At 40.5% G+C, this 25,647-nt stretch overlaps 7 protein-coding genes across 7 annotated transcripts; 5 read left to right on the top strand and 2 right to left on the bottom strand.

Annotated features, from left to right (window-relative positions):
* Positions 1-32: 32 nt before the first annotated feature.
* Positions 33-2,331, top strand: F5B22DRAFT_646726 (uncharacterized protein; the record flags this gene model as incomplete). The annotated part of the gene is made up of 3 exons (XM_047978774.1): positions 33-555; positions 616-745; positions 801-2,331. 3 exons carry the CDS (start codon positions 33-35, stop codon positions 2,329-2,331), a joined length of 2,184 nt encoding a protein of 727 aa, XP_047830756.1.
* A 147-nt stretch (positions 2,332-2,478) lies between these two features.
* On the bottom strand, positions 2,479-4,554 carry F5B22DRAFT_190917 (multidrug resistance protein). Its single transcript, XM_047969491.1, has 5 exons — positions 3,894-4,554; positions 3,759-3,843; positions 3,051-3,702; positions 2,934-2,996; positions 2,479-2,880 (listed from the first exon to the last, which is right to left on the bottom strand). Exons 1-5 carry the CDS (start codon positions 4,297-4,299, stop codon positions 2,626-2,628), a joined length of 1,461 nt encoding a protein of 486 aa, XP_047830755.1. The 5' UTR covers positions 4,300-4,554; the 3' UTR covers positions 2,479-2,625.
* Positions 4,555-7,168: 2,614 nt separating this feature from the next.
* F5B22DRAFT_646724 (uncharacterized protein) lies at positions 7,169-8,036 on the top strand (the record flags this gene model as incomplete). Its single annotated transcript, XM_047978773.1, has 3 exons — positions 7,169-7,282; positions 7,492-7,842; positions 7,899-8,036. 3 exons carry the CDS (start codon positions 7,169-7,171, stop codon positions 8,034-8,036), a joined length of 603 nt encoding a protein of 200 aa, XP_047830754.1.
* Positions 8,037-9,617: 1,581 nt separating this feature from the next.
* Positions 9,618-10,970, top strand: F5B22DRAFT_607385 (S-adenosyl-L-methionine-dependent methyltransferase). The gene has a single exon (XM_047974991.1). It carries the CDS (start codon positions 9,857-9,859, stop codon positions 10,775-10,777), a length of 921 nt encoding a protein of 306 aa, XP_047830753.1. The 5' UTR covers positions 9,618-9,856; the 3' UTR covers positions 10,778-10,970.
* A 615-nt stretch (positions 10,971-11,585) lies between these two features.
* F5B22DRAFT_656120 (uncharacterized protein) lies at positions 11,586-13,403 on the top strand (the record flags this gene model as incomplete). The annotated part of the gene is made up of 3 exons (XM_047979943.1): positions 11,586-11,882; positions 11,944-12,167; positions 12,257-13,403. The coding sequence occupies 3 exons, from the start codon at positions 11,586-11,588 to the stop codon at positions 13,263-13,265; spliced, it is 1,530 nt and encodes a 509-aa protein (XP_047830752.1). The 3' UTR covers positions 13,266-13,403.
* Positions 13,170-15,762, bottom strand: F5B22DRAFT_607383 (HET-domain-containing protein). Its single transcript, XM_047974990.1, has 2 exons — positions 14,750-15,762; positions 13,170-14,622 (listed from the first exon to the last, which is right to left on the bottom strand). The coding sequence occupies exons 1-2, from the start codon at positions 15,467-15,469 to the stop codon at positions 13,543-13,545; spliced, it is 1,800 nt and encodes a 599-aa protein (XP_047830751.1). The 5' UTR covers positions 15,470-15,762; the 3' UTR covers positions 13,170-13,542.
* A 1,638-nt stretch (positions 15,763-17,400) lies between these two features.
* Positions 17,401-19,514, top strand: F5B22DRAFT_636473 (uncharacterized protein; the record flags this gene model as incomplete). The annotated part of the gene is made up of 5 exons (XM_047977287.1): positions 17,401-17,529; positions 17,600-17,868; positions 17,978-18,514; positions 18,578-19,177; positions 19,274-19,514. The coding sequence occupies 5 exons, from the start codon at positions 17,401-17,403 to the stop codon at positions 19,512-19,514; spliced, it is 1,776 nt and encodes a 591-aa protein (XP_047830750.1).
* Between the last annotated feature and the right edge of the window lie 6,133 nt (positions 19,515-25,647).

Genomic DNA, 25,647 nt, shown 5'->3' with positions numbered 1-25,647 from the left:
GAACCCCTGAACCATTCCAGTCTCATTCCATGATGTTTCCTGGACAAACCCACCCTCCAGGCTTTGCTGATACTGAAATAGAGCTGCCACTGAGAGAGCACGGCCAGATAGCTGGTACAATCAGTCGCAGTTGCTCTACCATTGCGGCCTCTGCACGCCATCAAAATCTGACGGTCGATCTAAACGAGGACGCGGCATTTCCCACTGATGACATGTCTTCTGCTTGCAATACCGGTAGAGACAACCCCTGCCTAAGCCCACGTATCGGGGCCAGAACGCATGGGAGGGCCTTCGAAGTAAACAAAGTTGAAGATATTGAAGGAAAGCGATTGAAATCCAAATTTCAGCGATTCGACTCCTTTTTGACGGATACCTGGGCTCCTGAGGTCTTATGGTGTGTTATGGCGATAGCGTTTTTAGTCGGGATGTCTGCGTTCCTTGCCGCCCATCAAGGCATCCCTCAACCGCAATGGCGGTATGGAATCTCGATCAACACTGTTATCTCGTTACTCGTTGGTGCGATTGTCGGTGCCTTGGCGAGTGTGCTTTCAGCTTGTTAGTGTGATCCCGTGGCGTAGACTGCTTCAAATTGTTAACTAATTGGCCGTATTTCAGGTGTCGGGCAGACTAAATGGCAATGGTTCGCCTCTCCACGGGTTTTATCAGATATAGAAACATTCGACGGAGCCACTCGGAACTTCTGGGGCAAATTACAACTATTGACACATGGCCGCGGGCGCGAACAGTAAGGGCTCCGTGTCCTAGAAATACTTCAATAAGCCGCTGACTTGGTTAATTAGTCACCTTGCCAATTATGGATGTTTGATTGCTCTTGGGACGTTGGCAATCGGGCCCTTTTCTCAGCAGATAGTCCAGTACTATAACTGCTTCTCAGTATCCCCCTACCATTTGGCATGGCTGCCACGGAGTAATAATTACACCGCTGGAGCTAGAGTCTACCCAGGCCACTCGCAGTTGGACCCAGAGATGGCTTCTGCTATCTACACCGGTATCTTGGATCCTCCCAAAACAGACGCCGGCGCGGTCAAGTCTTTCAGTTGCGACTCTGGCAATTGCACACTGCCCCAATTTTCAACTCTTGGGATGTGCCATTCCTGCCACGAGATACTGGAGCTGATCCACGTCAATGAGACTTTTCCGGGTTATTGGCTCGATAATTGGGTGGAAAATCCGAGTTGGAATTGGTGGAGAGAAGACGCCAGGGTTGGGTGGACAAACGAAAGCTGGACTACACATTACACGTACACACCATACACGATGCTTTCGTCTCGCAAAACTCTCGGTTTCGACCCATCAATCAGTGATGCGCCCTTCGATGACTTGATAACTCTCGACTTTTTGACGCTCAACGTTAATGCCGCCTGCGATGCGGCGATAGGAGAAATGGAGACCTGTCCTAAGCATCCGTGGGCAGTCCGCTGCTCGCTGTATCCTTGCATCAAAACTTTCACTGCGAAGATAACTAATTCCAAACTGTCAGAAAATCTGACATCATCTATCCCCATGAAGAAGTCAAACGTTTCTGCTATCGAAGTCACCACCTCTGAGAACCTCACTTGGTCTTACGCTGTAAATACGACGCTTCGTCATGGACAAAACGTTGACTGCAAGCCCTCTAGCAGTCCAACAACAATCAACACCGTCTCCATCACCAGCAATGGGACCACTCCGATATCTAGTGATGAGGCTGTAACGTGGTATCCAGAAGACTGCGTATATTCGATGGGATATCCGGCTGCGTTAGCTATCAATCAGTTTCTTTCCGTCCTCTTTGACGTCAACTCACTCGAGTCACGTAACGGGAGTGTGTATGACCTGTTCGGAAATTATTGGCTGAAGACCTTTTATAATAATGGGATGGCGAATATCTCCACCGCCAACACTTACTTCGAGTCGCTAGCGGCCGCAATAACAGCAACTATGAGAGAATCTGGTCAAAGTGCAGTGTTAGCCGATGCCATCGGTCTAGTCCTACAATCTGAGACCTGTATTCGCATCCGATGGCCGTGGCTTACGTTACCGATCTTCTTCGTATTAGCCACCGTAGGCTTCCTGATCTCGACAATAATGTCGTCAGCTTGGCGAGGGGCTTGGAAATCTTCATTCCTTGCCGCGGTCTCCTTTGGTGTTCATAACGCAGCGCTTGAGCTACTTCAGCCGCTCGACTCTAAATCTTTACAGAGTGTTATGGTAGAAACCGCCAAGCACATGCGGGTTCAGTTATACGTCGATCGACAAACAACGCCCGTAAACAGTGTTCTAAGTGTTGAGGCAAGTCAGAATTCGATTATGACACAGCTTCACTCCTAGCCTACCTGAGCCTAGTTCTAGATTGTTCAGCCATAGCCATAAACATATTTATTGCTATATTACAATAATACAGCAGTCAATACAAGACCAATGTTACAAAGGCTACAAATTAAGGTAAGGACTAGGGCAATTGAAAGTCGAAGGCGTTGAGTTATAAAATTGTCTTTAAAATTGTTGTCTTCCTTTATACACTGGAGGCTAAACTGGAAGAACCGGCGACTAGTAGCCAAAACAGCTGGTGTAGCGATGAGGAACCAGGCTTTTAGTCAGCACAGACGCTCACGCCGCTGTTGGTCATTTCACAAGTCTAAAGGTTTGCCTCTTCTGCCTCCATACAGTCCCCTTCGTGAAGTCAATGACAAAAAGAAGCGTAGCAATGATGCACAGCCCACCCATCAGTGTGAATGTTCCGCCTATTCCCAAGGACCGAATACAATCCTGGAGGAAAGCTACAATGATAGCTCCGAACGTACATCGCACGATATTGCTTGAAGCTTGGGCCGCTGCGGGATTGCGATGGTTCTTATCAACTAGAAGGGTATTATAGATCTTTGATATCATTAGCTGAGGTCATAGTATCGGCAGATTCGCGAGACACTTACACTGAAGTCCAGCTGCATCACCAAGCCCGCAACGAACTGGATGGCTAGAGATATGGCAATATGCTAGTCTCGTGGTGAGCTGATACTCTTTCCCACAACGATGGATTATAAACTGACCTTGTGGTAATGCAACACCCACCCAAAACTCACAACGGAGGCAACGGTCAAGCCCATAGGCATCCAAATGACGCTTAAGCGCGCCCTTTCAATAGGGAAGTTGTCCAAGTCGTCGCCAGTTGCTTTATTCGTGTCCAACCCTCGTTTAGTTCGCGCATCTCGATATGCGTTATCTAACAATGGGCCAGAGAAGAATGTAGACACTGTGCCCCCTAGCCCGAAAGGCAGGTATATGAGTCCTGCTTGCCAGTTCGAAAGATTGTATATCTCAATACATAAGACAGACAAGGATGCATTTAAACTCGTATATACGGCGTAGAGCAAGCCACAAGCAAGAATTACCGTCACGTTATCCTTGTGCATTAGTATGAACAAGGATTTAAATGGGTTCGGGACTTGGCGGCGGCGACTGATGGGAACATCGTTTTCATCCCAATGTCGCATCAACGAGCCGACTGGCAATCGAAGAAGTTTTGGCGGTGCGATTGAACCATTACCCACTATGCTGCGTGTGGTCTCAGGTAGAAATGCAGTCATGAATATCAGACAAGTTCCGGCTGCTATGGCTAAGAACCAGAAGATCCAGGTCCAGTTCCTAGCATATGTTAAGCAGCCCCCCAGGATGGGCCCAATGCTGGGCGCTATGGTGATACTACCTGAGTCAACAAGTGATCTTTGACGATGTACGCTGCACAGATGGCTGCTTACGCAAAAGAGACTGCGCTAGCAAAAGACCCTCGCTCTGCGGGTGACGCTATATCGGTGATGACACCATACGCAATTGAAAATGTCCCTGTTATGATTAGTTGATAGCGGCATCTTGCCAGGATGTCCTAGACTCACCAGATATGGCAAGTGATTGAAGAACCCGAAGCCCAAGAAGCGCATGATATGATCTCGCAGCCGCAATAGCGACATTGGCGCCGATGTAAATGGTCAGAGTGATCATATACACAGGCCGTCGTCCGAGTATGTCAGCAGCATCTCCGACTAGCGTTGGTGCAACAGTCGCTACAGCCATGTACGTGGTAATGGTGAGGTTAATATCGGTGATTGACACTGACAGGTCTTCGGAGAGCGACTGCAGCGCCGGGTAGTATATGAAGCTGCTGAGGGTTGAGAACCATGCTGCGAAAGAAACGAGGGCGACAATACAGAACTTCTCTGCCCTTGTGAAGACAGAATATAGCTCTGGTTCCTCCTCCTCCGCCCTCCTGACCGACTTGGTCTCCGTCTCAGTCTTAGTCATCTTAAGTAGAGATTTTCAAACCATTAACTATCACATTCTTGTTCAATTAATTAAAGAGCCATGGAAGAAGAGAGTGGTAAGTGTATAGAACTTCCGAGACACTAGTTTGAGGGCTGAGTAGAATTTCCACTTGCTGGTTGTTGGTACATACAACCCCGCAAACCAACATGATAAGGCCCACTCGTAGGATCGGCGGCAAAGGGATATATAAGGACTGTAAAGAAAGACTATTGATAATGAGAATACTCATTGAACTGCATTAAAAGGCTTTCGTATTAGGTGCTAGTTCTCAACATGCCAAAGTCGTCATCTCAAAATGTATGACTTTAAGGCCCAGCTCATCACCGTAACCTGCTAAGATTTTACATAGCCAATCAAAGCATATTAAAGATGTGACATAGTGGTTTTGATACTAAGGGTACCGAATGCTATATCAAATGCGTATATATCATCGGCAAAAGCTAAGCAGTATTAAGGTTTTAAATGTAGATCTGTTAATAAAGCTAAGAAATACTCGAGACGAGATTAAACGTGTCTCGGAGGTGAGCTGGAACTTAAAGAGATAGCAAAGGTAGGTGCATACAGCAGAGCGCGCGTCGATGGTGGTAGTTTCGACACAGGTAAGCAGCCAGATATCAGCTGTCGCAATTTTGGGGCTCGTGTTGACATTCTAGGAAACGAGTGGATGTCGAACGCCGTCAGTTAATGATCCCGCGGAGTTACGCAGATCCCTCACATACGAACGAGTGCCCAATATCGGAATTGGAAGTCGGTGGGCGTATCCTTCAACTGTTCAATCTGGGCGATGAAGTCTCGGTTAAGGTGGTCATCAGCTTGTCCGTTGAACGCTTGTCGGCCTTCGCCATGTAGTGACCCATGGAAACCCGATAGTTATCCTTGAATTGTAGGCTTCTGCCTGCATTCAGCTCCGCATTTACAAGCCGCCACGCTGGGGTCAAGAATATAGGTCTTGTATCTAGGGTCAAGAACTAGCGGGAGATGGTGCGGCTGCCAGGGTGTTTAGTCAGAATCAGCATCAGACAAAGATGCTCAAAAGTTGGTTCTCTTGGCCCGGGTGAAACCCAATTCATACAGACAGTTCGTATACAAAGTTCTCGTGCCCTAAGCGGGCTTGAATGCAACCTATGGCCCGGTGGTCGGTAGATCCAAGTAGAGCCACCAGTAACTGAATGCCGAGCATCTAATCACCAGGATTTATCTCAGATTGACGCGAGCTCGTTTCTGCCCAATCCAACTTTGAAATTTTGATGAAATTTTTTCCTGCTAGAATTTGCCACCAGTGGAGTGTTACAGAAGAGTATCGTGAAACTCGTATGTATCTAAGGTTTATAAAGATCTCTAGCTCAGAACACTTGGCAATTTCCTATTCGTAGCACCTTCGTTGAGGTAAATTGTATGAATCTAGAATATCCGCTAGCTACAGCGTGTCACCCTTCACATCTGGCGCTACACGATGGGTAAATATCTCGATTTGAATGTCGAGGTTGTCAAATCGTAGATATTTAGTGATTGATACATGATTGGGGAAAGAAAGGGTGCATTCTTCCGGCCTCCTACATGAATACTTAAGATCAATTGTAATATCATAAGACAATTTATTTCAAGCAGGCAGTGCGGTCTCGAAAGCCATTTTTGCCATGATCCACAACGTATACTTTCCGGGAACAAAGGCTGAAGTTCAGGGCTTGGGATTGGTACTATTCAGAGTACAATGATCTGTTGTATCTGGCAAGAGTCTTGATGGCCGTTCTTCATTGAGATCCTTCCCCTGGCTACGGGGACAGGTCATAAGTCTTAGCACAATTCGGCTAGAATTTCTTACCTCAGGTCTCCTAATCTGTCTCAAATGAATGAGGGCTAGGTAGCTTAGATTTAAGTATATATTAACACAGAAGACAGCATTACGTCGGACAGAACGGCATAGTGATGTCATACAATTACGTGCACGAGGGGAGGTCTTGTACGGTTAGGGACTGCGATTATCGGCGTATGATATGATACCTGTTGTTGCACAACGCTTATCTCATCTTTGTGCTTAAGCCAAGGCTGTATGTGTACAGTCGGTCTGTTTGTCATGGCTTCATAGCATACGGCATTTGGTATTCCGATAATAGCAGTCTGAGCACAACTGAAAGTTTTCCAGAACCTATTCTCTGCAGATCGGTTCCTCCTCAATTAACATATACAGGGTTGGCAAATAAGTACGCAGCATAGTTACTGCAGTGTAGTATTGCTACTGTAGTAGTATTATTAGTATATGTAGTAGTATTACTAAATACTACTGTAGTAATACTCATTTCCAGCCCCGATTAAAAAGGGTCAATAAACGCGAGGCTAAATGCAGAGAGTTCTGAATAGTAATGTTGATAGTGGTATAGGTCAAAGCCACACGTAGTGGAGGATGTGATTGGAACCCAAGGTTGTGGAAAGCATCGTTGAACTTCTATTGTGCTTAGCTGGCTACTTGGCGGCTAGGCTCCTCTCTCTATCTCATACAACATCATTGTCAGGGGTCTCGGGGCGGAGGAACAAAGGGATACACTGTGTATAGCCATAGAAGTCTGAATGCCTTCAGACTTCTGATCTTTCAGACCCTGTGCCAAAATGATAGTCTTACTGTATACCTTGTACAGCCTTTCTGACAATCATATCACTTCTTCACGTACCTAGCAGAATAAGGGGCACGAAGAACTCAGTTGGCTTCCTCACTTTCCTATTACATTCACGGAGTTATCACCTGCAAGTATCATGCAGCCTTTTTTCACCAGAATATGCATCTTTGTTGCATTGTCACGAGTTGGATTAGAAGAACCTCATGTAAGACATCATGTCATAGATGCTCAAAGAAATGCCGCTGCCAGCTCTGAAGCCCTGGTATCCTCCTCCCGTCGCTAGGATGCGACACGTCATTGTAATCAAATCTGGCAGGGTGAAATGTTGCCTGTATCAAAAATGTAGGAAGGTCAGTTGCCACTTCGTGTATAAATAGGATAGCATATCCCATGTTTCCCAAGACATTGAAACAAGACACCAAGAACTACAATCACATGACCACTATCACAAACCAAAGCCCAGCACACATACCACTTCTTTCTTGATCACGGTGAGACCCTTCACTACTTTCTAGAGTTATGTTCTTGCTCGGGCGCTATGACTAATGTTTTATAATAGATGCCGACCATTAGTGGGTCCTTTCACGGAGATGGAAACGGAAACTTCGACTCGAAATTCAAGACTGAAAATGAACTAGAAAAGTATTTTAATGGCAGATTCACCAGCTCCATTCCAGCCTTCCACGTTGCCTCTGCCCATCTCGATTACAACAAGCCGTCTGAAATCAGTGGCGAGTATAATCTCATGGAGGGTTCAGTAGTGGGACCATCCAAGCTGCACCTATTGCTTAACGACCCAGCTAGAAAGATAACCCTTACAATGACTGGCACGCTCGACGAACCTATTCAAAAGGCGTACAGTGCCTTGGGATCCGGTGAATGGCACAGTTCAATCAAACAGGCATGGTCAGTATTTTTTTAGAGGTAATTATCCTTTTATGGCCAAACCTGCTAACTTAGCTGTAGAACCTAGGACAGCTCCTGCAATTGGAAGCAGACCCGGACGTCGAGGCTTTTGTCGTTTCACAGATCGCGATTCAACATGCGCGCAAGCAAACGAATAGGCAATTTCTTTCTACCTACCGCGATTCAACACGCTTGTAGCTGTTAGGTCACATTCTCGGTTGTGTATTTGAGTTTGGGGGATGGATATATACACAATTGACACACGCTCGCTTCTCTTATTCTACGTCAAATACACTCGCTAAGTTTTCATTACATATTCTCTCACCGCAATTGTAGGCTCTAATCGATTTGTGAATATCGCGACATGCGGCCATATAGACCTACGTCTATGAATCAGTAAAGCTCTGCTTTTGGTAGTGTTGTAATTTGATACTCCATCATGTGATAGTACCAACAGTTTGATTGAGGTTATGATCTACAATGAATTATCCAGGGAAACGAAGAGAATCAAGTATGTAGCTCGACTTGGTACTCGACCTGGTATACGAAGTTGGTCAATTGAGAATTGTGCAACAAAAACAAAAGACGGCTAATTATTATTTAATCGAAGCCCCGCGGGCTAGAAATATGGGAAGCAGAAATCGCAATACTAAACACTCGACACAAAAGCTGATTCATCGTATTGGCGTAGAGGTTCTGGTAATTGCATTCAGGTCTTTATTAGGTACAGAAATAGACCCATTCTTGTGTGAGGCTTCTACCTCTTGAAAGCTACGTACTAGTGGATACGGAGCGGCAGAACTATGTTGCGGAGATCGTCTATAAATAGGAAGATCTCCTAAGGTAGAATTACAAGTTAGAACTTAGACCTTAGATCATCTGAATAGACCTCAACTGATCGCTTCTGGATGAGGCACTGGTTCACTTCCACTGACTCCGCACCTCCGCGAGACCAAATCTGTTCCATGTACACCGATTGGTTAATAAACAGGAAAAGTGACAAGAGAAGAGCAGCTAGCCGAAGAGGAGAGCCAAGACAAGGGTAAGTGAGTAGGGTATACTTACCGCGTAGATGTTGCACAGGAAGACGTCACCAAGGATAGTGGTAGTCGGCAAAAGTAAAGGCAAATGCCTCCTTCTGGATAGTGAACTGCGTATATTTATTTTTCACCTTGTAGTACATTATCATACTACGTACATAAAGGACTTAAGCTTTCACTAGACCTCAGTTAAATTAAAAGCTAGACTATGGGATATTTTTAGGTTCCTAGGAGGTGTCACCCTTTTCTATTCTATAATTTATTTGTGAGCTCTCGGACATTGCTTCAAAGAAAACGACGCGTATTTTGTTATCAATCTAGCTTCAATTATCGATATAATATAGATAATCTATTTATCGTTTGAGATGACGGTTCTTAGAGAGTTTCTTGCTGTTTTCCTATCTGTGGTCTATGAAATAGCAGTTATTAGTCAGGTATTGAGATATGTGAGTGTATTAATTGATCGGCTACATCGTCCATTTAATTGCCCTTTCTATAGCCTCCTAATAGCCAAACACCAGGCACATTCTGAATCCACTATCTGAGACAAGACGATGAGATGGGGACAAGTATTCAGGCCTGGAGGATAATCCCGCTCGAGCCACGGCTTTTTAGGAATCCCTACTGTTGGGTAGAGTCTTTCACACCCAAACCAATGGTATTGATTTTCCAAGCCTCTGGCTTGAGTTTCAGCGCTTAGGAGGGCTATATGTCGCACAAGCGGCTAGGTGGCATTAGAGCACGGGTTGTGGCGTTTTTCTTTCGCCGAGGCTACTCCGTATAGACACTGTTTTTTCCATCCCTTGATGATTTTACATGAATGACCTTCCCCGCATTCGCGCGAGTTTTCATCTACTAATTTGCTGTTTACCGACTTACTGACTCCTTGTTTTTTAATCAGTTACAAGCAATTACATTGATACCTTCCATTTGAAGGGGTGTACTGTGATAGTTCCCAGTGCCTCATAACCTGCCGACATGTCCTCCTCAATTCCCCGGCCAGACGACAACGATACCGAGCCGCTCATCAATTCCAACCCTAAATTACAGGCCTACTACTACTCCCTCGAGTCCCGAATAGGCTACAGATTGTTACTTGGAGGTACTCGACATTTCGGATACTATGAAGAGGACACATACTGGCCTTTCCCGTTGTCTCGAGGCCTTCGAAGAATGGAAGACAAGCTGGCAGATGTGCTTGCATTACCTCCCGGTTCTCAGGTGTTAGATGCTGGCTGCGGCGTTGGGCATGTTGCTTTGCGCATGGCCCAAACGTACAAGTTGCGCGTCGAGGCTATTGATGTCGTGGACCATCATGTCTACAAGGCCGCTCGAAATTTCAAGCAAGCTGGTCTCCCCTCAGGACAACTCAGAGTTCGAAAGATGGATTATCATAATCTCGAGTCGTTCAGTTCCGAGTCTTTCGATGGCATATATACAATGGAGACGTTCGTCCATGCCACCGACCCCAAAGCCGTTCTGGAGGGATTCTATCGCCTTCTACGACCAGGCGGTCGGTTAGTTCAATTCGAGTACGACCACAATACGCGAGAAAACTCGCCGCAGGATATGGCCTACTCGATGGATCAAGTTAATGATTACGCTGCGATGCCTACAAATGCTATATCCCACCCCGGCGTGTTCAAAAGAATGCTAGAAGAGGCAGGTTTCGAAGATGTTGTTGTTCGCGACTACTCCAAAAATATTATCCCTATGACTCGATTCTTCTTCCTGCTCGCATGGGTACCATTTCTAATCGTCCGCCTTTTCGGACTTGAGCGGTGGTTTATTAATACAATTGCTGGTGTCGAGGCCTATCGAGGCCAAGGGCATTGGCACTATCTGGCCATATCAGCTAACAAGCCAGGGGCTCCAGCTGAAGATGTAAAATCGAAGTAGAAACTGCAATATCAACTTCAAGAAGGACAATATACGTGAATGTTGATTAAACTTGACCCTCAAGGACCGATTACCGACGGTCCTCCAATGTGGAATATTAGAGAACCACTTTCGCTATATATTTCTTAGTTAAGCTACACTCTAATCTTTGAAATACAATGCCCAGCACTCAGTAGAGCCCTCAGTGGCTGCCCATCTTCTATGGACATATGCACTCCTGAATATCTGCCCTCTTATATAGTTTTGTGGTCCCGGTACGTATTCTAGCATTCTCACGATGTACTAAGTTGTGATAATAGCTAAATAGGCCCTACCACCATTCCCACTAACTACCTATCTAAAAATAGTCATAGTAAACTTTCTTCTTCTGAGACTCGCAGCATCCAAAACGATGGCGTACCAATCTTCGACGCTGATGAATCCACATCTCACAATAGCCTACTATCTCGGCTGCTATACGCCGGCAACCGTGGCATGGCCAGGTGTTTATCATGAAACAGCAGCATTCACGCCTTCTTTAGTAGATGGAGCCTCAGCACAGTCTGCATCATAGATGTAGCCGGGCTATACGATTATACTGGCACTTTAGGTACCGCATTTCAACGCCCAGATGACACCTAGATAGCGCGTAAGCCACAATTCCCTCACAGTAGCAGCAGACTCGAGACCGGACGGTTGCACGAAGATAATGGCGTCGTGGGGCGTTAAGCTGAGCACCCTTATGTATAGCCTTGCTGTGCGCTTCGTCCCTGAAGGGTTGGATTTCCTTCTCAGTTTAGATTTTCTTTAGAGATTATGGACATCCAATATGCCAGCTTTATTGCCATCAGTCATTCATAGTGCAGCTGCCTCTCATAATCGTACCCTAGTAGGATGGGTGAGCTCTTCAATAGACCGCGGCACCATCGACATCCTTTGGTCTTGTTCTATAACCATTCTGCTCTGCTGCTGGGTTGCAACTCATCCAAATGCCGCGGCACCTACAGATAAATGGTATCATCGATTCATAGACAAGTTCAATCTCGCAATGATCGGCCTCCTTGGACCCGACTTCCTCTTTGGCATCGCATTAGGACAATTCTCGAGTGCCCGGAGATGTGTTAGGGTAGGTTAAGTCAGTGTCATCCATCTACACATACAGCCATACTGATAGTATTAGTGTATAGTTGTTCAAGAGAGACGCCCATTTACTGAATGGGAATCAACTAACGTATCGATATGCATTCTTTTTGAACATGGGTGGTCTGCACTTGACCAGTCCGGATTTCCCTAGCGGCTTTCCCATTACCGGTCACCAACTTCATTATCTTGTGAAGCATGACCACGTCGATTTCCCCAACCTGAAGGCCATGGCAATCGACGAAAGGAATACTACCGATACGCTCTCGAGGTTAGTTAGTCCTGTTGCTAATGCGCGCACCACATGTCCTGTCCCGTTCATTCGTCCTATTGAAGCTCTATCGCTAACATATGGCGCAGACTCGTCACGGTCTGGCAGGTTCTCTGGTTCTCTGTCGCAGAGATTCAACGAGTCCGTGATGGCCTTCCGACCACTACCCTCGAGCTTACGGCCTTGTCCTTCGTCGTAGTCATGATAGCAACCTCGGTGTGCTGGTTCCGAAAACCGTCAATCACAATTCCGCAAACAATTCCTACCAAGGGTGGCAAGCTTGTATATAACATTCGTGCTAACGCGAAGGAGCAAACACATCCAGATCTCAAACTAGAGATTTGGTATCGGACTCCACTGGATTTCATTCGGGACGATCGATGGGGTATTGACACACATTGGTCTTACTACACAAGGATTTCGCACATCATCCACGTCAGAATGGTATCGCGCCCCGTGAAGACTCGTCCGTGGAATCGACTCCCATCGGATCAATGGCTACCGCCTGATCAGGTCCTGATACCTTTCGGGTCATTAATCCTCCTCTTATTCAGCTCGTCGTTCCTGATTGCATGGAACTTTTACTTTCCCACGAAAACTGAACAGTGGCTGTGGAGAGGGTTCGCGATATACCATTCAGTGTTTGTGGTCTATGGAGGCGTGTATTACCTTATTGAGGCGATTCGTTGGAATAAGAGAAAACCCAAGGACAGTGCCGAGGGGACCTCTGGAGTGTCTACCATTCCACATGGCGACACTGCGCAAGACTTGATACGCCCATCGACAAGCGAGCGTAACGTCAGTCCAGCCCAACAACAACCTACATGCAACCAAACGAATCCTATTGCAGGCAGCCATTGGCAGAGGTGGTACTGGATCACACAGCAGAGGATTGTCTCGTTGAGGAATATCTCCGCTGACAAAGACCCTGATATGGTAATGCCGCTTCGCGTCATCGTACCTGTCACGGTGACCTGTGTGTTATACATTATTGCTAGGGGATTCTTATACATTGAGGACTTCATATCTTTGCGCCTTCAGCCGGCTAATACCTATGAATCGGTGAACAAATTCCTACCATTTATCGGGGATGGGTAGTAACCTAGACTAAATCGAAGTTAACCTTATAAGTAGGATAAGTAGGAGATATTAAAACGTTCTAAAGCCCTTAAGATTCATTACTCATTTGAAGTTTATCTCAGTTCAAGTCTGAAAACGTTCAGAACCGACACCCAACGCCGACAACTCGAACCCCGTATAATAGTCAAACAAGTCGCCGCGTAAAGAATATCCAAGATCTACTGCATGCAATGCTTCGTATGTGCCAGCTGTTGAAGCTCATTAAATATCACGCTACTGGTAGCCTCTCGACCTCTCAGCAGAGTATCAACTCGATATCAGCATGATGCGTATCAAGCCATCCACCATCCATCAACCCATCAACATAGCACCAGTAAACAAGAAGAGCCTCTGTGGAGGGTACTGGACCTTGAAACCCCTGCTTAGGCTTTATCAACAATGGAAATCGGCAGCCTGGCACAATGCAGACTTTGTCGCCAACTTCAACTTGCGACGACCCAATGCCAAAGAAACCACGGCCCGTGCCAAACACCCTCCACCCCTCGAGGCGCGTGTACAGGGCGCGATAGAAGGCGTTGCCGTGAATCTCGCTAAAGTCCGCGTCGGCCGGGTTGGTTTGTAGCCACCGCAGCCAATCGTCGAAAAAGCCCCGGTATTCGGGCCCTATTGGCTTACCGTCGACGCCGAGCCCGAACGTCAGTATCGAAACCAGCCGGTCAAGCAACACATCGTTTCTTTCTTCCTCTTCTGCATCACCATCGTTTTTGTCGTTTATAGCACGGGAAGAGGGTGAGATAGATATCGGCTGCTTGAGCAATTTCGAAGCCAGCGCCAGCACATCCCGCATCGCCTCCTGGTATGCCGGGACATCAGTCCCATCAAACTTGGCACATAGCGTGTCGACAGTATCAAAGACGGAACAGTGCACCTTAAGCTTCCCAGGCGCAACGAGTTCCGCATTACCGGCTATGGGACCGCCGGCGTTCCAGTGCGTTTTGTCGACCGTAGTAAAGGGGTCTTCAAAACAGACGTACCGCAGGTCCGGGACCCAGCTCGGCACCCCGCTTCGGTGGCTTAGCGTGATCCCGGCTAGTGCTAGAGCGTCCAGGGACGGCCCGTGGCACAGCAGCGCGACTGCCGTGTCGTAGTAGACACGATCAACGGCGGCGGCGTACTCGGGCTCATCACCTATGGGCACGGTGTAGTCCGGCGCCGGTAATGCTAATTGCTTGTCGGCGAGCCCCAGGAAGGCGAACACGGCGTCTCGCTGGTCGGTGCAATCGCAGCAGTACGCTTGCTGCAGCAGCTTCTCAATCCGCACCGAGCCACGCTCCAGGAACTCGTCGCGGATAGCGAGAAGCCGCGTGACACACCACTTGCAACAGTCGGGGTCAATAATATGTCTCTCAGGCATCTTTACGAATGTGACAAATATGCAGCATGCTTTCTGGCCTTGGGGATGCAAGCGAGCTGCTCATGACTGGTGATTTAGGGTTGCTTACCAGGCCCAGAACGGTAGGTTCAACGTCAAACGGCTCCCAGTCCACTGCAAACTTCCAAAGGGCCAGGACACAGCTCTGTAGTGCACCGATTCCCGTGCTGTCGCTGCCGCAGACCACCTGTACGCTGCGGTTCAGCGCCGCCTCCTGAACCACCCATATCCGCCGGAACCACGGGCGGGCCAAGATCGCCGACAGCACGGACTCGAGGCCTGCCCGCAAGTCGTCGATATCGGCGTCGGGGACAGAGTCCCATCCAGTGGGGCACGAGAGATGCTGCTTGGAATTTACAAATTGAAATGCCTCGTGAGTTTCTGGCGTGCTAGGCCCGAGCCACACCATGACGCGCCGGGCGCTTGAAAAGACGCGATCCATCATGGCAACCTGCGCGGCCCGTTCCGCCGCGTTGCCTTGGTCGATGCATAACGCGTCAATCCACAATGCGCGGCGCTCGTTGCGGGCCTGGAGCTCTTTGAAAAGATCGTGCAGGGTCTGACTCAGTGGCAGGGAGGATAAGGGGCTATTCGAAAAGGTGATACTACTAACATGAGTCGCGGGGTGGTCCCAAGTATAAGAGACGGCGGTGTATTCGGGAACGCTCTTACCGTCCAAGCAGACTATGTTGAAGTCGCACACAGCTTGCCCACTCGCGGGGTCTAGGTCGACGACCTGTAGCAACCGAATGAACGGTCCGGCTGGCAAAGGTTCATATATATAGCCCATTTTCTATCAGTGTGTTCATATCCCATTTTGCCCTTAGGTAAATTTTGTGACTGGAGGTTATGGGAATCAAGAATGACATCTTACATGCGGAGTAGTGTGCCCTAAGTGCTTACATTGTAGCATTTGTTGTAGAATCGTTTTGGTGAGCGCTGAATAGTCTTACTCCAAAAACTCCAAGAATGTATCTAATTGGTGAATGAGATCTCTACGCTAGCGCGTTCAGCACCTTTTTCAGCAGGCAAGATGAGTGCATGATGAGTTCCTCAGTCGCTTGTAGTCAGAGGGCAGTGAAGCATGAAGAAAGATAGCGAAAGATTGGAATCCTTTGACCAACTGGAGTCCAGAAGCGTCCCTAGTGTCAATGATTGAGTCTCGTATACGACAGAATACAGCTTCGGATCCAGGCAGCTGCAATATCACCAATTGGTCGACAGAAAGGGGCAGTTGTTTCCAGTCAAACAGCACCAAGACTGTGACACCGCTCTGGATCGCACAGCCAATGCTGACTCATAGAAAGGTGGCAAACGACTCTCTGTTTGCTGTTTCAAATCCAAACCAAGAGTCGGGGAGGCAGGATGCATTCTCGTCACCCGGACGCTCATCTTACAACATTTAAAGCGACTTGGTTGTATTTTCGAAATATTTATTGTACAGCTTGAGTTCCAACGAAAGGAAGCGGTTCCACGCAAAGGTATCGATTTGGGACTTACCAAATCGAGATAATCAACTCGACGCGACTCGCGTACTGGGACCAGCTTGTGTATACATCGCACAGCACGTTGTCATAATGGGCCCGCGGTGCCGTTGAAAATATCCCGTAGGGGCTCATTCTCAGTTCAGGTTTCAAGTAAAAGGTCATTGCATGATCACATGCTGACTTCCGCTGAAGTGGGCCCGCTTTGGACATGCAAACAGAAAGGAAATCTTGATTCGATGACGTACGTTCAATTCAATAAACTGCTTCGTGATGTTGATGGTAAGTCCAATGAGCTGAGACAGAATTACGCTACTCGCTGGCCCTGAGCTGTTGAGATCATCAAAGATGCATACATGCCAGGGTACAAGCGGGTGAGAAGATTACCACCGTGAAACCACCCGACCTGCTTGATACAGGCTGGAGTAAATATATGATATAATATGAAATGAAGTGCATTGCCTGCGTACATATACAACTGCTGGTCGGTATTTTGACTCGACTTATCTTCCGAGATGGAATTATACCTGCTGATAATTACAATGTCAAAGGCATAATGCGCTTGGCCTTGTTGTCTTGAAGTATGCTATCAATTTATTCACCATCTGGCTTGCTTTTACATCTCAGGTATGCCCAAGGCGATCAGTTCTTTATTACGGATATTCGAAAAGGTTGGTACTGCATCTACTTACTCTATTGCGAACTTCCTGGAAGGTGAGTACAACGATAACAATGACGGTTATGGTGATAGGATGAGGAGATTATTGACTGATTTACGCGCTGATAAAAACCAATAGTACTGTAACATACTACATGTAGGTAGTGCATCTAAAGTTTCTCGCGTAAGACATGGTTGAATCATCGTCATGGGAGTAACGTATTAGATCATAAAGGACAAGGACATATGTTGCTGTGTTCACAGTTTCCAGGCAACTGTTTCCCTAAAATACCTATCCATTAACTCTGGGCGCCCAAGGCTACGTCTCTAGCATCTTCCATGTGGTTCTTCTGCTGCCGCGAGATGTTTTCTTTGCCACACGGTTAGCTGCTCACACTGCAGGTAAGTACAACAAACAAGGCATCTACTGCTCTAGGCCGCTAGGAGCCAACTGCCCTTTTTACTTCTCATAACTTCATCCCATCCCATAATATCAATGAACTTTCGACCGCAATCCAGGGAAGTTGTCCGTACCTCGCCCCTTTTCTCAACTATCTTGATAGCCTGCTCGACAACAACATGGAGGCCCTTGAGAACAGTATGAACAACATGCAGATCGACCTCCGATCTGTTTGTTGTAATCAAGAATCAGACTCACCTTGCACCAAGACCGGCACATTGGCCTGCAAGAATTGCCTCATGGTTACTGTACGTTTAAAACTGCCTTCGCTTTTGCCTTTAATTACCAATGTGAAGCTGACAAGCCTTTCGAGAAAAGTATTGCAGCAGACGCTGCCAGACTGAACACTACCCACTTCATCGTGAGGATTGCCGGTCACCTATAATTAAAGGAACCTGGAAGCCCCGCTGGGTCATTGAAAATAGATTGCCGGCGTTCAATGGTCCCCAAGCGCAAGTTATCAATCAAGCCGCCTTTGGGGCAATAAAATATCTTTGGGGCAACGTTCCAGCGATTGATGTGATCAAGTTGGACCAAAATGAGGGTGTCAACTTTGGAAACCCTTTGAACTTGCTTTTCGCTGGTATGTTGCTCCGATTAAGCTTGATGCCGATACATTCACATCATTATGCTTCTCTAACAATTCCTGTTTACAGCGTCAGGGGATCTACGAAACGTGGTTCTCTCGGTTGCGAGCCTGCCGCAAAACTACAAATCCCCTCTCTGCATTGTTATCAATGACTTTGAGCTCGACGTGGTTGCTCGGAACCTGATTTTCATCTTAATCATTTTCATGGAAGAGGATGCCAATGCAGCGGCCGAGTTCATGCTTCACGTTTGGTACTCTGTGCTGGTGACAGAGTCCTGTTACACTTTACTTCAAAAGAAGCTCAAGCCACTCATTAATGATGTATGCAATGAGATTTCAGGCAGACCTCTTAAGAGCCTCCAAGCAAAGACTTGGCATTTCGGCAGCAGCTCTCTTCGACTCGTGTTGGCTCGTCAAGCTTGGATGAAGCTTCTTTCCTATCTTGACGTGCCCGATGCCATGACGAAAGAGACAGCACATGCCGTCCATCAAGCCGTCGTAAGCGCCCCATCTCGTATCGATTACGTCGATCGAGCGGTGTTACTTCGATCACCCACTCTAGGACTTGGCATGATTAAATATCGCAACGACGGGATCCTCATACCCTTTGGACAATCCCGCAAGGCTTTCGTGAAACCAAACCCGTAAGTTCCCCTACGAAGCAATCTTAGGCAATTTTACTGCTGTCTAACGTACAAAACTTGAAGAACTGTCTTCGACTCCTCCCAAAAATGGCCCATGAAGGATTCAGCCGACCCAATAGACGGGTGGTCGATGAAAACAGTCCTTGAAACGAAGGCTGGACCCGCCAAGCAAGATGCATATGGCCAGCTTTATCACTACCTGAGGCGTCTATTTGTGGATTTTCATCAGTACTTACATTCAAAGCCTGTAGCCTTCGAGCTCCACCACGTTGACGCACGAGGTCTGGACAAGACCCTCGCTGGGAGAGAGTTCGACCGCATCGAGGTAAGCAATATCTGCGATGCAGGTTACCTGGGTATCGACAAGACCCTCAAGACCTTTGGCCCCCTCCTATGCAAACCACAGGTGAATCCACACGCGACTCTTATTACAACTTTTCTGAACGCCGTTCTCGAGGCGAAGATGATGTGCCAGCAAATGAATCCCATTCTCGAGGATCTCATCTTCCGGATCGAAGTAGTAACTGCCATGGAGTATATGAAATCCGAGCTCCCGCGGCCAACGGGGACGCGAGCAGAGATAGAAGAGCGTCTCGCAATCTACGCTATCATGGCGGCTTCTGCAGCCGAAGTTGTGAGAGATATGGACAAGTATTTCGACATGTATGTCTAAACCAACCCAAATTCTCCCAGATGAGCCTGCTATTACATCATGCGATACATCAAAGCTAATGCTTAGGTCCGGATTCAATTATATAGATACATGGACAAGCACGGCTTTGCGGGTGCAGCTTCATCCGCCGAGTTAATGATGAAGGAGAAGCACACGATCATTCCTCCCTGGCCGTTGAGGGTCAACGGCGGTTCACTCCCCACGAGGAACGATAAGAAGGACTTTAAGCTTCTACTTGGGACTGGGCATACTGGGCAAGAGCGATATGTGGAATGGAAGGTCAGAGCCGTGGAACCAGCGGCGAATGCGGAGTGCATGCCATCCTGAATGTTTGAATTCTCGGGCCGTAAGGTTATAACAGACATTTTGTCCTCTCCTCTTGCTGATGACTGGATTTAAGATGGGCATTCCACGCCATTCCAAATGGTGGCACAATGCTCGAGGATTGTCTAGGTTTTACCTTCCTCTTTAATATGTAAGAGGTCAGGGAGAGTATAGTTCGTCGGATGAAACGAAACATATTGGCACCTGGGCTTCTTGACATGCTGTATTGTAATGCTAAACCAGGAGGACTAGTCGCCACTGAAAAGCTTGTTCTCAACCATACGTCGGCTCAACTTTGAAAATGTTACAGGCGCTTTCTGTAACTAAAGAGGTTAGCTAGACTTGTTGCCTGTCACACGGCCAAGACTTCAGAACCAAAGATAACCGATACTACCCCTAGAGGAAAGTAAGGCTATAAGCGATTGGATAAGGATAATTTATTAGTTGCAAGAAAACCAACAGTCAAGGCATAAATGCCCAATAGACAAAAGGGAGTCACAGATTGTATAAAGCTTAAATAAGCATAAATAGTTAAGGAATCTCCTACTCCAAAAGAAAAAGAAAGAATCAAGGCCCTAAAGACCCCTAATAGATTATTAATAAATATAACTAAATTCCAAACCCTTTATAAAAGCCCTTATTACAAATAATCTACTATCCCTTTTTAGGATATTCCAATATAGCCTAAACTTCCGCCTAACGGATAAGCTTTAATAAAATCCCCCCCACACACATACAATATTATCTTAAGCCTAAATCCCTATAAACACAAAATTACTTTAATAAAATACTTCCCCTACCTCTACTAAATAAAAGGTATCTTAAAAAAAGTTTATACCTTATATCCAATAACCCAAACATTATATACTACAATCCTAATATTCCAATCCAAAGAGCAGGAAGTAGCCAACAACCTCATCAACCTAAAGCCCTAAACTTCTTTAAAGTTACAAATATACCCTAACCATAAAACTCCAACTCTAATTCTTACTATCCTAATAAAAATAGCTTAAACTTTAACTCCTTAAAATCTCCCTTATTATATAAAAATCGTTCCAAAAACGAATAATAGCTAAGCTACCCACCTCTACCACCTCATTAAACCTAAAAGCCTAAAATTAAAAATATTCCACCTCCTAATAACTTATAAGCAAAACTAAAATATATAAAAGTATTAAACAAACATTCTACTAACCTTAATTAAAATTTAACCTTTACCCCTAAATAAACCATATCCCTTCTATTATTACCCACTATACCTAAACCTACCTATTTTAATTAAATTATATCCCTTCTTTTTAAAGGATTATCTTTTTTAAAAAACCTATTTAAATTAATTAATCAATTAACTTTATAATAAAATCCTTCCACTATAACCCCCAAACTAATATTTAAAGCTATAAAACTTACCCTTTATAACCTAACTATTTATAAAAATATTAAAAATATAAAAATAAAATATATAAATATAATAATCTAAAACCCCCTATAATAAATTATAAATATTTATAACTATATAAATAAAACCTTTTAAATAACTTAATCCTTATAAAAATATAAGTAAAAAATACCCCTTAAATAAAGGAAAATACTCTAAAATATATATATTATTATTTATAATACATATAATACCTTAATTAACTTATATAAAATAAATATATAAATAACCTAAAAATAAATAAAACGCTTTTAATAAAAAATTATATAAAGAAGTATTACTTTCTTTTAAAATATATAGGGAACTATTATATATATTATATAAAATGCTTAATCTTAAGCTAATATTATTAACTAGCTTAAAAAGGTAATAAATTATTATTATTAAACCTTCCAGACTTTTTAAAGTAAACTTATTAAATAAAAAGCTAACTATTAAAAAACCTAAAAAGTTATAAATAATTAAGCTATTACAATTAAAGAACAAATTAATTAATTTATAAACTATCCTATTATAAACCTTAACCAAATTAATAAGCTATAAATTTATATTTAAATAATAATTTAAAAAATTTAAAAATAATTAAATAAATAAATTATACCTAATATAAATTAAATCATTAATAAATTAAAAAAGTATAATATTATAACTAACTTTATTAATTATCCTATTATAAAATACTTATTATTAAAAGTTATTTTATAATAATAAATTAATAATAAAGTATTATAAGTAATAAAGGCTTAATTAATTACCCGGGCCTTTTAAGCTTAATATATAATAATAAAAATTTCCCTGGAAATCCTTACCAAAGTTACCCCATTACCAAAAGGTAACCTAAAAGAAAACCCTAATAGCTCTAATAACGATAATAACCCCTTTAAAGGACAACCTTTCTACAGCCCGCCTAAAGGACCACCTTAAAGGCCACCTCAAAATCCCAACAAAAGACCTAAAGAAAACTCAAATAATAATAATCCCTTTAACCTTCCTATTAATAAATTAACGTATACCTTTTTAATTATATTTAGAAATATTAATCCTATAACTATAATATTCAATCCTATCTAACTTAATAAACCTTATACCTATAATAAAAAAAATACCTTTAAATTTTTTCCATAATAAACCAAAGTTAAAGATTATATATTTATATATATAGAAAGTTTTCCCCTTAATAAATACTATATTAATTAAATTAATTCCCTTATAATAAATAAAGCTTTATAATAATATTAATTTTATTAAAAGTAAATCTATTATATTAATATTATTAATATTTAAATAATTTATTAAATAGCTTTAAAAGCTTAATTTAAAAATCCTTTAATAATATATTAAAATATTAATACCTTTATAAAGGTAAAATACTTTAGTAATATTATTTAATTCCTTATTAAAATCCTTAACTAAAATAATTTAGTAAAATAATTTAACCTAATATTTTAAACCTTTATTATTAAATATTTACCATTTAAACTTATAAAGATAATCTATTATAACTAAAGCTACATCTTTAAAAATAATAATAAATTTCTTAATATAATTTAAAAAGTTAACGTTATTTATAAAAATATATTAATATATCCTAAGTTATCTTTAAAAAGTATACTTAATTTAATAAAGGAGCAATTAAAATTAAGCTATTAAAACTAAAGTAAAAAAAATCGCTTTAATTTAAACTAAAACTAATCTTTAAAAAAAAATAAAAAAAGGAAAGCTATTAATAAAAAGCTAAATAAACTTAAAATTAACCTAAAAGATAATTATTAACCTAATATTATAACTACTTTAAAGGAAATTAATTAAACTATTATTAATAAATAAAAATAAAATAAGGTTAATTACTAACAATATAGTAAAAATAACTATTATACCTTTATTTACTATATTAAAAAGGATATTAATAAAAAAAAGCTTTCCTTAATCTTTAAAAAAACCTTTTTTATTAAAAGGAAGCTTAATAAAAGAATTAAACCTTCTTTTATAGTAAAAAAAGCTAAAATTAATATTATTACTATAAATATAACTAATCCTATATAATATATAAAATTAAAAAAGTTAAATTTAGATTTTTAATCAGGCCTTATAAAGCATTATATAAAAATTTAAGCCCTTAAAAAGGTAATTTTTCCTATATTAATATAATTAAACAAATAAAAAATAAGCTCCTTAAATTAGCTTAAAAAAAAGCTAATTTAAAGCTTAAAATAAATTATAGGCCTATTATCCCTATAACCCTATTATATAATAATTAAAAACATTTAATTAAAGTACTTTTAAATATAGGTAGTATTATTCCTATAATATCCTTTTTAAAAGTTAAATAATAAAAACTACCTTTTATTAAAAAAGTATATTTTAAACCTATATTAGCTTTTAATATAATATATATATAAAAGGTAAAATAATATTATATAAAATAAATTATTCTTTAATATTAAAAAAACTATTTTATAAAGCTTAACTTTAAATTAAACACCTTTAATAAAAACTATAATATTATTTTACTTTAATAATAAATAAAAAAATATTAACCTACCTATTTTTTTAAAAATATTAGAAAAATTATATTTATATTTAAGTATTATTATAAGAATTATACTAATTAAATTATCCTTAACTTAAAAACTATTAAAGTTATAATAATTATACTTTAGGTAGTTATTAAAGTAATAATAAAATAAATTTTTAAGGAATTTAAAAAGTTCCTTTTAATTATAATTAAAGTAATAGTATAATAGTTACTTAATTATTAACTTTAAAATTATATAATTAACCTTATAAATAAAAAAATTCTATCTTAAAGACCTTTTTATATTATAAATAATTATAAATTAAATATATTTAAACTATAATTAAATAAAATACTTAAAATTAATTATATTTAAAAGTTTATTATATTATATAGGGTACCCTTTATATTTATAAAAAAAAAGGATTTAAATAATCTATTACATCCTATTATAAATTATTAAAGCTTTAATATTATTATAATATTAGTAAAGTATTTTATTTCCCTTATTATAAAACTTTAAGCCAGATTTTGGAAAGCTAAATAATTTATTAAAATTAACCTAAAATCCAAATTCTATTTAATTAAAATTAAAAAGGGTTATAAATAAAAAATAGCATTTTATTATAAATATAAACTTTTTAAATATATAATAATATTTATAGGATTTATTAATACTTTTATAATATTTTAATTTATAATAAACTATATCTTTTAAAACTTTATTAATATAAAATTATTTATATATCTTAATAATCTTTTAATTTATATAGAAATAAAAAAAGAATATAATAAAATAGTTAAAAAAGTATTATAATATTTTAATAAATATAATTTAACAATAACGCTTTAAAAATATAAATAATATATATATAAAGTTAAATTCTTTAAATATATTATTAATATTAATAGTATTTTAATAGCTTAAAATAAAATTAATTATATTATTAAATAAAAAGTATTAACCACTTTATATAAATTATAATAATTTATTAAATTTATAAACTTTTATTAAAGATTTATTAAAAAGTTCTTATTAATTATAAAACTATTAATAAATATAAATAAAATAAATTAATAATAATAAAAGTAAATAAAAGTTATAAATAAAACCTTTTTTAAATTTAAATATTAATTTATTATAGCTCCTATATTTATCTATTTTAACCCCTTTAAAGTAGCCCACATTAAAACTAATACCTTTAACTTTGCTCTTAGAGCTATACTATTATAAAAGGATAATAATAGTAAACTCTACCCTATTACCTTTCACTTTTAAAAGTTAATATTAGTAAAAATAAATTATAAAATACATAATAAAAAGCTATTTATAATAATAAATAGATTTAACTAATAATATTAATACTTAAAAGGTGTTTAATATTAAATCAAAATCTACTTTAACTATTAAAACCTATTATACTTTATAATAGCTAAAGTCCTAAATAAATAACAAGCACACTAAGCATAACAATTATCTATATATTGGTTTATAATAAACTACCAACCCAGCAAACTAAACAAAAAGGCTAATATTATATTAAAATTAACCTAATATTGCTCTAAAAAAGAAAAAAATAAAAACTAACTGGTTAAATTAGTTTTATAAAATAAACATTTTTTATATTTTAAAAAATTAATATTTAATTTAATAATATTTATATTATTAATTTTTAAATAACTTTATAACTTCTTTATACCTAAATAATTATTAAAGTTTATTAAACTTATTAAAAAAGCAATAAAGGATAACCTAAAGTACTATTTATAAAAGGATAAACCCTTTAAAGATATAAAACTTATAAATAACCTATTATATAAAAAGGAATACTTATAAATATTTATAACTATATAATAAAAAGTAATAAAAATAAAGTATAATATATAAATAGTTAAATATATAAAAATAAATAAAATATTAAAACTTATTATAAGGAACTTTTAATAGCCTAATATTAAAGTAATTATAAAAAACTTTATATAAGGTTATTACGCTTACTAGTAAAACAAAGCCCTATAACATACCCCCTATAAATTACTTCAGCTTATAAAGTTATACTATATTCTATAATAATTAATTATAATAAACTTTATTATTAATTTACCCCTATCCAATAATTATAACTTTATTTAAGTAATAATAAATCCCTTTATAAAAATGGAACATTTTATATTTTTAAAAG

Source organism: Xylaria bambusicola, assembly GCF_022495145.1.
Source record: "Xylaria bambusicola strain CBS 139988 unplaced genomic scaffold F5B22scaffold_21, whole genome shotgun sequence".
Taxonomy (NCBI): Eukaryota; Fungi; Ascomycota; class Sordariomycetes; order Xylariales; family Xylariaceae; genus Xylaria; species Xylaria bambusicola.
Note: the sequence above shows the minus strand (reverse complement) of the source record. Positions and strands in the feature narration are given on the sequence as shown.

What these genes read in the sequence shown, in the direction of transcription:
- F5B22DRAFT_190917 (XM_047969491.1), bottom strand. Translation starts at nt 4,299, where the DNA reads ATGACTAAGACTGAGACGGAGACCAAGTCGGTCAGGAGGGCGGAGGAG. An exon ending in TCAATCACTTGCCATATCTG is followed by an intron (nt 3,844 to 3,893) that starts GTGAGTCTAGGA and finishes TAATCATAACAG; the next exon opens with GGACATTTTCAATTGCGTAT. An exon ending in GCTAGCGCAGTCTCTTTTGC is followed by an intron (nt 3,703 to 3,758) that starts GTAAGCAGCCAT and finishes TGACTCAGGTAG; the next exon opens with TATCACCATAGCGCCCAGCA.
- F5B22DRAFT_607385 (XM_047974991.1), top strand. Translation starts at nt 9,857, where the DNA reads ATGTCCTCCTCAATTCCCCGGCCAGACGACAACGATACCGAGCCGCTC.
- F5B22DRAFT_607383 (XM_047974990.1), bottom strand. Translation starts at nt 15,469, where the DNA reads ATGGGCTATATATATGAACCTTTGCCAGCCGGACCGTTCATTCGGTTG. An exon ending in AACCTACCGTTCTGGGCCTG is followed by an intron (nt 14,623 to 14,749) that starts GTAAGCAACCCT and finishes GACTGTTGCAAG; the next exon opens with TGGTGTGTCACGCGGCTTCT.